Here is a 12,936-nt window from a genome sequence, read left to right on the forward strand (position 1 = left end):
TGTTCGTAGAATCCAGAATGAAATATTATAATTATATAGCGACACTAATTACGGGTAAATAACAAAAGACAGTTTTATGAAGCGTATTTCTTCTGTAGGATCATTTCATAATTTTGGTTTACTTAAATACCCTGTGAATAGACAGTTCAATAGCTTATTAGGCTTCGATTATAACAGTTATTGGAAAAAGATAATATAAAATCATTCAAATAATTAAATACGTAACTATTATTATATTAAAAAAGAAATGAAAAATATAAAAAACGGGAAATAATGTATATTTACCATATTAATTTTAAGAATGGAAATATTCATACACTGACATAATGCGGGTTTTAAATGCAAAAACATGAAACATGTTGAGTTAATGAAATTTTCAAAACCATTGCTTTGACGGAGATAAATGGTTTATTCATTTCCCTCCCAGATACGTTTGTAAATGGCTCTTCTGAAGTTTTCGCTATCTACAAATCTTACTGACGGCTAATTCATATTGTTTTAATAAAATTATTTCTCTATTTCAATTTAAAAATTAAATTAAAATGTATATGTCAGAAATAGTTATGCAAAGTAAAGTATCAGCCATTATCAGGCCTTTATTATGTCCCCTGAACGTTCCAAATTTAATTTAAAATTCTAAGGTTCTAGAATTACAGGGTTAGGCTCATTATCTACACGAAATACAGGTTGAAATATGGTTCAAATATTAATTTAACGTAATTGTCGTTTTAATATTTAACAAATGGATCAGATACCACCGTGAAATTATGCCTGAAAATTATACATAATTGTTTTTAATGGTATTTTCATTGTACACTTTCATATTATTTTTATTTCAATATAGTTTTCTTTTTTACTTAAATATACGGTTAATTAGTCCTCAATACCATAATTACTTGTTCACGTGCTTATTAATAGTTAACACTCAAATATATCGGACATGAATTAACATCAGCATCAAGTAATTATTCATAGAATGAAAAATATTAAAACAGAAATCCCCACGTCCACACTGTCATAGGGTAAATAGATATATTAATTACACGGGGCTCTTCAAAAAAGGTGCTCTCCTTCAAAGCCGGCGATGCATTGGCGACTCCTCTGGTGTTGCAAATGTTCATAGGCGACGTTGACTACTTTCCATCAGGTACAACGTTTGTTTTATTGTTAGGCTCAAATATAAAAAAATAAAAAAAAAGGTGCAGAACTTTTAGACATGTGGATTTCATTATCATATTTTAGTCGTTAAAAACATTGACAGACGGAATAATTATAATTCATACACCTACTAAAGTACCGAAACAAAATAATATTTCTGACCAGACCCTCTAGTCATATTTTTGTCGTGTTATTTTTTTCTACTTCTCCTTATTATAAGAGGGCTTAAAATGAAAAATGTCCTGTAATATGCTTATGACAGATATTAAAGTGTACAACATAACTGTTTAGTTACTAAGTATTGTTATTGCAGTATTTTCATAATAAAGCAACAAAACATAATCTGTTAAATATGAAAATTTTAAATAAGGTAAAACAAAAACATTGAAAGACGTATTTATTATTTCAGCCGTGTGACTAGGTGTGACAGTTTTATGAACAAACAACTCTGAAGAAAGAAGAAAAGAACAGAAAAGTTATGAACTTCAAGAAATATATAAGTCGCATGAAATTGTCGGATCTTCCCAAAGTTACGAATCACGTACAAATAAAGTAGGGAAATAAATGTGTAGACAAATACGAATATAAGTTTGTACTGAAACGAACCATGTCCTTTTTGTTCGAAGTTTAATCAGGAGGAAGTTGACGGCAGTTGTTTTCTATCGTTATTGAATATTTTATGAAATTAATTATATGGTTAGTTAATGACTTATAAAGGTGTAATAATATCACATTGGATATAGTCCTCGATTATAAAGCTGAACTTTAGAACCCTACGACTCCGGCGACACCACCTCCACACCTACGAGTATTTCTGCCTAATAACAGCAGTGTTTAACGCTGCTGTTTTCTGGTTTGAAGGGTGTGATAAGGGAGACATACTTATCCGAGGCATTCCAACTTAGTCCTCAAGGGTAGTGGCGCATTTGTGAACGACTTCAGGTAGGAATATAATCTTATCCCGTGCTGATGATAGATGTCCATTATACCGGACTATACATTATACCAGGTATTCCGTTCATTAGATTTCATTAAATTAACAGACATATTCAAAATATCAGATATACTTTTACACAAATTTCATTTATTTTGAAGTATATATTTTAAAAGCATAAGCATCTGAATATCAAATATTGGTCATACATTTTTTAAGGGAAACGTATAATTATTTTTTTACAATTTAAGTGCAAAAACTAAATAAATTACTATTATAATTATTACATAGAAAGAATATTAATAATGCCTATTTAAACTCAAAATAAAATAGGTAGGAGCACTTAAAGATATGAAGACAAAACTATAAGATAAAACTAAAGCCATAACATCTGAAAACTAATATCACATGCTTTGTCAATGGTGAAACGGTAATAAACTAAAATTGGGTTTAGCCAAGGATAATAACGCGACATTAGGAATAATAAAAACCATAAAGTAACACACGGAACCCGCACGATGGAAGCCATTACAGGAAAGTTAATCTTCATATAGCATCCTTTGTGCGACCTTTCCCTTATTAAACTGATGACTAGTAATTAAAATTTTGGCCAGCCACCTCCAATGGCACAAAAGCGTATTGTTACCCTACCTCATTCACTTAATTCCTCGGAAATTATAATTCATACCTTCGAATATGAACCTTTTCTTCGTCCGTTTTCCATTACGATCTGATTTTCACGTTCCATCGAGTGGAATAGTTTCGTCAGAGCTGATAAATTTTACACTATTAATATTAAACTATGTATATTGTATATACTTTAGATTAGACCTTTATGGATTGTCCAATATTACAATATATTTCATCAATCAGCATCATCGACAACCCATTACTGTCCCATTGCTGGGCACGGGTCTCGTCTCATTATGAGAAGGATTAGGCCGTAGTCCACCGCGCTGGCCAAGTGCGTATTGGTATCTCTCAGGTATGCAGGTTTCCTCACGATGTTTTCCTTCGCCGTTTAGCAAGTGACAATTATTTTCTAATTGGCACATAACTTTGAAAAATCAGAGGTGCGTGCCTGGGATTTGAACCGAATTTCATAACCCCTAGGCTATCACTGCTCCAGTACAGTATATTTAACATTTTATTTTTATTTTGTATGTACCAAATACTTTCCATTACATGCAATACTTTACAAGCAAACATTGCTACAACTTCAATACAAATATTCAAATATGTACAGTTCGATACAACATGGAAGTCGAATCGGAAATACGTAAAATCGCTAACTCTTGAATTTCATGTCTTCACCGACTTCGAGAGAAGTAAATCGGTGAATACGTCATGCATAAAGTATTTTGTATGAAATTCTCAACGTTCGCTTATATAAATCATTAAATTTAATTTTAATTTTGAATGAAATGTGTTTTAGCAAATATGCGAATTAGCGAATTTTATGCGTATAGCCTGCAGCATTCAAAATGGCTGTCTTTACTTATATAAATTAAATTTTACCTATTTATATAAAAATGAGTTACGATAGATGTACGATTTATTTACTAATTGACGTAATTAATTGCATGTGAATTTTAAAAATACTGCTGATAAAAATAAATCTTTTATGTTAAGGGGTTAACACTTTATTATAAATTTAGTAACGCTTATTTCTCCGCTTTAATAAATCACGTTCAGAATTCCCCCGATAAAATTTTCAGAGATAGCCAGATATTTTCCCCGCAAACATTTCATGAAATCATTTATGAGAACATTCGCGCAATAAACACAGTAATGAAGCAAAATTGTGGCAGAGATAAAAATGACTGATATAAAATTTTGAAGCAAACTTTTTGGATATCGTGTGTTGGCGCCGTTAGTGAATAATAGTGTAATCCTGAAGCGAGGGAAATTGTTTCAGTAAAATTATCCGGAGTGTACTAATTAGTTAGCAACGTTGTGGCCAAACAGAGCAATTAGACCGGTATAGCCTATAATTTTAGCGCGGGAATTTAAGTTGCGAGGCATTAGAGTACGGACTTTTTCCTTTTTCTTTGCTATTCTTTGGAATATACTCTGATGTGAAATGTGTTGTTTATTTTTTGGTACTGAATATATCTTTTAATGCGTGGGAAATAAGTTAATAACCAAATAATTCCATGAATTTGCCAAATATATGTCATTGGCAGACTTCACTTTCGCACTCTTGGCCAGAAAACTACCAGATCGCACCCTTCTTTTTATATCAAGAAGTGATCCACGGCCAACAAATAGGCCCATAATGAAAAACATCTGACTGCTTAATGTATTTCGAAATATGGAACCGTTACGAAGATTTCTACTAATGGGCACCAATCCAATGACCGACCGTATAATTATATATCGCTCGCCAGCACCACAGAGCTATGATCGTTTCGTAATTATAATGCCACTGTTTCCAACCACAATCGGCTCTGAAAGCCAACCGCAATGCATTTGGAATGACACACATACTCGTACGTACCGTCAAATTCAGTTTGTACTGTAGCACTACCATTAGTTTACAAAAGTATTACTCGCTAGCGACTGCGTAAAATAAATGTATGAAAAATTGTACAGCGCCTCTGGTGGTTACTCGTAGAACTAAAATCCGTAGTGGCGTTACTCGATACGTAAAAAACCTATCGAAATCAAATCGCTAGCGAATGTCATTATGATCTATTGCCATACAAATTCGGTCCCATGAGTCAATAATTTGACAGACGTTGTCAAGAAATACCGTAACGATAGTAGTTATGTTATTCACTAGCAAAATGACAATAGTTTTCTATTTACAATTTCTATAGTGGCGTTTCTATGCCAACTCATGGTAGTGCTACTGATGAATATTGTTAATTAATGCTTGACATCTTTTAAACAAGTTTCTTTGACTATTGTTTTTGTGCGGCACTTGTCTATATGTTAATATGCATTGGGTCGCCGTGTCGTACGTTTTTCAAAGTGTTCCTGTCAAGTATCGCGATAAAAAATATATCGTTGTTTTCATATAATAATGCAGATTGGTAGAATGTATGTTTCTTTGCGATACGTGAAATGTCGTTAAGAGTCGCGGGACGAGAGTCATTTGAGTTAGAACGTGATTTAACTATACAAGATTAGGCGTAGAAAATATTTTTAATTCGTTTAGTTTCTATCACCGGGCAATCGTAGTATGTAAAATTTGACTCGCAAATAAGATGAGTTATTTTCTTGGAATTTTATGTATACATTACCACAAAACTAGCCAACAGTTGCTTTATCCCATGCTACTTTATACGAGTAAACAAAAGACTAATTTTACCATTCTTACATTTATCTCCATTACTCGTTATCATCATTAAGATAGCATCCAAAACATAGTTCCCCGAAAAACACGCGTCATTCAAACACTAAACATAATTAGTATAACAACAAACATACCACAGTCGCCCTTGTAAGCCAGCCGCAGCTCGTTTTGCTCGCGACAAGCCGCCGAGTCCAATTCGCATTGTGACGGGTAGCTCTGCCCGTCGGAGCCGCAAACGACGTCTGATTCCTGTTGCAAATATTTGGAACTGTTAATGTGACGCTGATTTAATACGAAATCATAGTTGACAGATAATCTTTAACGTAAAAAGAAAGTTTCTTTGGTGAAAAGAAAGTTAACTCTACCAATTTATATAGTTTTGACGACGTAGGTTTAAATTTTTGAAATGTAATAGGTTTAGAAATAGTTGATGTTTAAGTAACGTGAATCCAGGATTTAGAATAATAAAAAGTAATTATCAAGCGATCATGTCACAAATTGGGTAATGAGTGGCAATTGAACGAAGCAGTCCTAAAAACTGCCGTTATTAGGCAGAAAAAGGTAAAGCCTCTAACACCACAAAGGGTTCTACTACCTTTCAGTTGCATTTTATCAATAAAAACAAAATTGAAATATAGAAATCTAACTCGAATTTTCAACAATCTAATAGACTATATGAAGAGAATATCGCCCACACGAAGAAAATTGAGTAAGCATCGTCACAACTTCGTAAAACAACAATATTCGAGATCATCAAAATGTTATTTCTAAACAAGTTATTATTCGGTTTGTGTAACAAGCGGCTATGATCTCCGTGTTCCGCAGAATTAAGTGGCCATTGTTGCGAAATTATGTTCGTTCGAATCCGACTTAAGTGATAGGAATTTCGTTCTCGACTTAATTCCAAATTGAGAACCTAATTCCATTCACGTGGAGATTGAATATTTTTATAGAGTAATAAATTCGTTTCATAGTTTAACAAGCGAGATTGTTATATTTAACCTGAAGCGTCATTATTTACAAAAGTAATTAATTAAACATGTTTGAATATTAGCATATCAGGGGATTTGTTCAACTGGAACGCTTTCAAAGAGTTTCGTTATTAGTATAAAATCTTGAAGTGTGGTTATGGCGGTAGATGTATTAACATTCAAAAAGTGCCCTGTAAAGAACCTATTTTGTGTAAAAAAAAAATGATTTGATTTGATTAATATTTTTCGCAACGCAATTTCGTCTTATACTATAATTGTGTAATGCTCTACTTTCCATGCGTATCAATGTCAAGTGTAACTTTAAAATGCTTTATAAATTTTAACATACGGGCCATATTTATATTAAAGTGTAGGACTTGCCCATCACATTCGTTGACATCTTAAAGTAGTCTTATATTTAAGTACTGATACTTATAACACAGCATTACCTGTGCCTCTGTGCAGTTGTGATTGCAGTGGCAGACGGGCCGGCCGCTGTCCACGTCCACCGCACAGTCGCCGCCGCCCTGACAGACTATATCTGCGCACGTTTCTACACAGAATTGTTACAAATATAATACTGATACATTATTACACTGTAGTGTATATGATGTATGCATGTATGATGTTTGTTTGATTTATTGATTTAATAATCATACACACATCATATACACTACAGTGTATGCACTACGACATACATAAAAGGAGGATTTTACAATAAGAGTTCCTATAGTAAACATGTCACTTTCTATAATATTTTTTACAGTGAGTATAAGAATAACATTGAAATTATAAAATTAACGCAGGATAGGGCATGAGAAAATTAATTACAAAAATGTTATAAAAAAGTCTGCTTAAAAATACAGCCCATGCCACTCACACATGACGAATTCAGCGACACGTCACATTTTTTTTAATCCGTGAAAACATTTCGGCGGTAGAACATGCGAGAGAACGAGACAGATACTTACTTACCTACGCTCGAAAAACATTACCCATATGAAAGTAAGCTATGTACCTTATTGTATTTATTTATGTACTTTGTGATATGCACGTAGACAGTAGGTACACAACAATCTGATCGTTCATTTACGATATCATTAATAAAATTATTAACAACGTGAGTATTACAGAATTTAAATTAAATTTGAGCTCCATTTATTATAACAGCATTCCGGTTTCCATGCGAGATATTCGTAAATGGAATACTTAATTTCAAGTAAAATCAAGAATAAAAAGTTAAGATAGTTTTAAAGTGAAGCGATGCTTTTAAGCAAGAAACGTCACTAAAGTAGTTAGTGTCTGTAGTAAAATTTGTTCATCCAAATGACTACGCCAATCAGGGTCCGTCGGTCGATCGATAGCCACCGAACTCCCACGCTTCGTTATTAAAACTTATCTGCTAACATTTGCAAATTGCTCCTGACTTTAACCAAATGCCTCCGAGAATAATTTTATTAGTATTGAGACTGGAATATTATGTTCTTGTTTTATAAGATTTGAATAATAAACGTGTCATCCACATGATGGTATGTGATAACTGCCGCGTGGACATCTGTGACCAAATCCAAATCGATTCTACCTGAAGCCGATCACAGATCTGTTGGCACTCGTAAACATTATATAGATGGTAGTCTCATATACACACACACTTTCTACACTCACAGCCCCACTCTAGGATTCCCTGTATCGTGGGTGCCATGCACACACACAAAGACGAATACACAAACACCCAGACCCAGAAACAGTAATCTAAATTCATCATTTAGATATCTGTCTGGCCGGGAATCGAACCCGGGACCCTCTGTGCGTCAAACCAGTATGGTAACCGCTCCGCCACGCGGGTCGTCCCTAATCTAATATCTAAGTTAGCTGACAGTTAGACTAGAAATAAGTCCTCTTATCGGATCTTTCAAAGTACGGATAGGTTACCATACTAGCTCTACCGCCTTTCAAAGTACAGAAGATGTTAAGACATCCCTGACATCGGCTCGCTAAATAGCCAATAAGATTCCAAAATTAATCCTTTGTCCTCTTCCATTTATCTGTGTCTACTTCCATTATTCAAGCACCCGTTTTAATCTCTAATTGACATTTCAGCGAGCAACGTAAGTGATAGATACGCAGCAATTAATTAGCACTCATTCTCTCGAAACAAATGACCGCCATCAGTAGCGTATCGAAAAACAAAAACTACGTGTGGGAGTATGAGAATACCTTGAGCTATTTTTATTGAGAGAAAACATTTGTTATAAAAATTGTATAAGGTCACACGGTGACCCACTTTTTAGCTAATCATCTGATTTGATTTGGAAAAATGAGAGTAAATCTACATAAATAAAAAAAGAAAATGGCACCTACACTTGTGTTACAAAATTTAAGTAACGAATAGCTTGTAGTCCACCTAAAGCTGAATGGTCACTGCCACTCCTGAAGATTAAGGTGATCGCCTCATATGTGATATCACATAACAATTATTCTTTGTGACATAAATCAAAGAAGACTCTACAAACGCTCAAACCCGGGATACAAATCTAAAATCAGATGTCTGCTTGGGTGAGGTTTGAACCCGGAACCATTTACGCTCTCGTAATCGGTAGAAATGTGTAAAGTATTGGTAAACTGTCACTTCAATTGTCAAACAAGAAACTGTTTATAGGAAATCAAAAATGATTGCTTGTCCACTTGAAGACATACGAGAAACCACAAACTAGGAAATGTTTTGAAATTATTTATCAAAATAGAATAGGAACGGTCTCTTCCCTTTACGTTACTTACCTCTTACGTAAGTGACTGTAGCAGTAACATATAGATTTTCACAATAGGTTTTCCGTAGGACCAATTCTATCAATTGCTCCTACAAGATTATACGACCGTCTGAGACGAAGTGAAAAACATCAAGTGAGATTGAACTGTTACAGTACCTCTACAAATGTAGAGGTAGATGATATTAAAAAACAAGCGTTCTTTTATAAAAGCATTTTTTCGCCATTCTTGTGCGCCTTTTATTGACAACTTTATAAAAGGAAAAGACTTCCATCAAGAGAAATTGATAGCGATTTTTCTTCGGAGGGGAATTTTATAATTGATTTCATCTTTACCTTTAAATTCGCCGTTCCAGAACGTCGCTTTAACCCGAATAAATGATGAAAATATTTGCTCATCTCGCAAATCTGAATATTAGTAATATCTTTGTACCTTTTCACGAAACAAATTAAGGATATTGCGTTTCATTATTATATTAACATTTTCGTCTTTGCTCCAATCGTTTCATCTTATCAAAATTAATAAGATTTTTTCGTACCACAGAAAACATGTAGATAGCTGAATAGTAGTCGTAATATGACCTGAATTTTGAGAATAGCTTATGGGGAAAAAAATCAACATATTCGTAAATATCCTACATAAAAGTTAGGTGCACTAGCTCGACACCAGTCGACAAAATTGTACACACTGTTGTTCGTCTGTGAATTTTATGAATGGATATTTTTAAAAGTGTAGTTTTTTCAGTTCGTTTCCGAGCGTATTGTGGTCAAAGGCATTTATTTACGGGGTCATAGGTGCGTTGCAAACGAGACAAGCACAAAACTAACTCTCTTAGAATGACTGCTAGAATTATGAAGTTATTTCCTAATTTTTCTCTATTTATAAGTCCAATTGAAAATAATTCGTAACTAGCCATCCTTGGAGCTGGCTTGGCAAGCGTGCAAGCTCATCTTGCTCTAGCTTCCGTACGTGATATGGTCAGACGCATACTCTGGAACCAGAGTAACGTCGCAATAAAGGCAAGTACCGTACGCTGTTTTTCTAGAGGCAATATATTTTTTTCTACTTACGACAAGTCTCGTTGTACAGCACTCGTAAGTCGCCATCCTTGAAGCTAGCTTGGCAGGCGTGCATGCGCATCTTGCACTCGCTGCCGTACGTGTTGTGGTCGGAGGCGCACACCGGGGCGAGGGTGGCGTCACACACGGGACAGGCGCAATGCGCTGTCCCGCCGCGAGTCACGCACGCCCCGCCCCATGGACACGTCGCCCGGGCACATGGGTTCTCTGATCCTGTTGATAAATTGAGTCCTTGTTACGCTCGAGAAAGTCGATGTACAAGGTCAACCTAGATACGTGGTAAATCATAACATAACACTTCGCCGTACACTTTACACACACCGTAACGGTGTAACAATAATAACATAGGAGTAATATTGCTAATTGGTATTGTGTAAGTAATTAACCTATTTATTCGATTATATAATCAGTCTATCCAAGCGTTAGATAGGGCGATAATTGAGTAATTTAGCACAAAAAATACGAAAACTATTTCTACGATCGGTCCAAAACCTATCAGTTTTTGGCAAAATATAATGTTAAAAATACAATGTAAACGTAATTTTATTTTTTTTTGTGACAAAAAACAGTGCGTATACAGTATTATAGCATAAATTCTTCACACATTTTTCCAAACATAAATATTGAATACCAACAAATCACAATACACGCTACCCGGATAAAATTCAGCCGAATATATCTTACTCACCGCAAAATCCCATATAAGCGACCCGTATATCCCGGTTGTCCAAACACGAGGCGCGCTCGAGCAAGCAAGGATTGTCGTACGTCCGTCCGTCTGTGCCGCAGACCGGCCGGACGACCTCCTCGCACGGCGCGCCGCAGCCGCACACCGCCACGCCGCGGGCGTCCAACGAACACCGCTCGCGGAGGCCACACTTCACTGAGTCGCAGGGATGTTTCGCTAGCAACAAAAAATCATATTAGAAACGTTTCATCACCTTTTGTTGAACGTTATAAATAATATTAACTTATATTGACGTGTGAATGTTATCTTATTTCTTATTAACTTCTTCTTCTATCTTAATATAAACTTCTTCTATCTTACAGATTGTAATTTGAAATATATATGTAACTTCGATGTCAATGGATTAAAGGTATATGACTTGATCTGATAATGGATCCCGATCGTGGCCATAGGAACTCCTCAACTACATAAAATATTCTAGTAGGTACTGTTTTGACTTGTTGGATAGGTACATTTTAATAAGTACCATTCCAACATAGGTTAAATAAATGCTCGTTTTTCATTTGTCTTTTGTTTTACAATTCTCTTTATATTTATCTTTTAAAATAATAGCCATCCTTTCTACTAAAATGTGGTTCTCCTTCCGTAACAGTGAGCATTCCGGATTACGATCGGAACAAACATCTGTCTGGCAGTCAAATACATAAACTAATATTATCTGGCTTATAGGTACTTTGTCCTTCTTAGTATAAGCCAAATAATATTAGCAAATATATCACATCGAAATGTTTCATTTACACACACTATAAGCACATTTTAAGTATTTGGTTTTATTTACTTGCTGTAAATAAAAATGTACTAATTTATTTTCTAGCGTTTAGTAGCAATAAACTTTGATTTCGAATGGAGACTAAATTAATTGGCTTAAATAACGGACGGACAGTGCTAGGAGCTTTGCTAGGCTTAGATTCAGACAGAGCAAATGGAAAGGCAATGTAAAGGACGGTTAGGACCTAAGGACGATTAAGCTAAGCACTTAAATGAAGTAACAAGTTAAATACGCCGGTAGCTATAGATACCGCAGTCAGACCAGACAGTATAGATACCCCATAGCAGTGATAGCCTACTGGTTAAGAAACGCGGCCTCTCGATCGAGGGGTCCGAGGTTCAGATCCCAGGCACGCACCTCTGATTTTCAAATTTATGTGCGTATTAGAAATTAATTATCACTTACTTAAACGGTGAAGGAAAACATCGTGAGGAAACCTGCATACCTAAGATTTATAAAAAAAAAAAATCTTAAAGGTATGTGAAGTCTACCAATACGCACTTGGCCAGCGCGGTGGACTATGGCCTAATCCTTCTCATTCTGAGAGGAGACCCGTGCCCAGCAGTGGGACAGTAATAGGTTGATGATGATGATGATGATATAGATACCGATAGCTGATAGAAGATCAAAGGTTTTATTTATTGTAAAGAAGCAGCAAATGAGCATGCAGTCCACCTGATGGTAAGCCATCACTGCCGTCATGGACATCTGTATAAATAAGACCTGTGGTCTTTTCTAATACTTTTCTAAGACCTTAATGATGATTTTGGTTTCGAGCTTTGTTATCATAATGAAACCATAGTATAGGTTTTTCACAGTATTTAATCTGAGAAAAAAAGTATAAGTAAAATTATTTACCTAACTAAAATAATTTAACCTTTATCTCAAGCAAATTGTTCTAGATAAGTCAATAAGAGGCACTACAGCCTCTCCAATATTACCTCAGACGGATTAAATTAATTAATCTGTTCAAACCTTAAATCATTATCAAATTTCATTGTAATCTACTATAATTTAATAACTATGAAGCATTCTCATTTGTTTCCGCGGACTCAGAGCTTTAAAGGCTTTGTCTTACCAAAGTCGATAATCGAGTAATTTAGAAAAAATATTATTAAAAGCTAAAATACTTAAATTTATTAAAACGATATGATGAATAAAGGAAGAAAACGGTGAAAAAGGATGCATTTATAAAAATAAATGGTTTAAA

General features: G+C 34.8%; 1 protein-coding gene across 5 annotated transcripts in view; it reads right to left on the reverse strand.

The window, feature by feature from the left end:
- Positions 1 to 12,936, reverse strand: part of LOC140752349 (agrin) — a 244,237-nt gene that overhangs the window by 35,072 nt on the left and 196,229 nt on the right. For all 5 annotated transcript variants that reach the window (XR_012103432.1, XM_073086623.1, XM_073086632.1 and 2 more), the window contains 4 exons: positions 10,898 to 11,113; positions 10,201 to 10,422; positions 6,814 to 6,917; positions 5,528 to 5,642 (listed from right to left, as the gene is read on the reverse strand). Coding sequence is in view for 4 of the 5 variants with exons in the window: in XM_073086623.1 (XP_072942724.1) it covers positions 5,528 to 5,642; positions 6,814 to 6,917; positions 10,201 to 10,422; positions 10,898 to 11,113 (657 nt within the window). In the remaining variant the exon portion in view is untranslated. The remainder of the gene's footprint in view (positions 1 to 5,527; positions 5,643 to 6,813; positions 6,918 to 10,200; positions 10,423 to 10,897; positions 11,114 to 12,936) is intronic.

Source organism: Epargyreus clarus, unplaced genomic scaffold (assembly GCF_041222505.1).
Source record: "Epargyreus clarus isolate Ecla_fem2 unplaced genomic scaffold, WU_Ecla_fem_2.2 ptg000003l, whole genome shotgun sequence".
Lineage (NCBI taxonomy): Eukaryota > Metazoa > Arthropoda > Insecta > Lepidoptera > Hesperiidae > Epargyreus > Epargyreus clarus.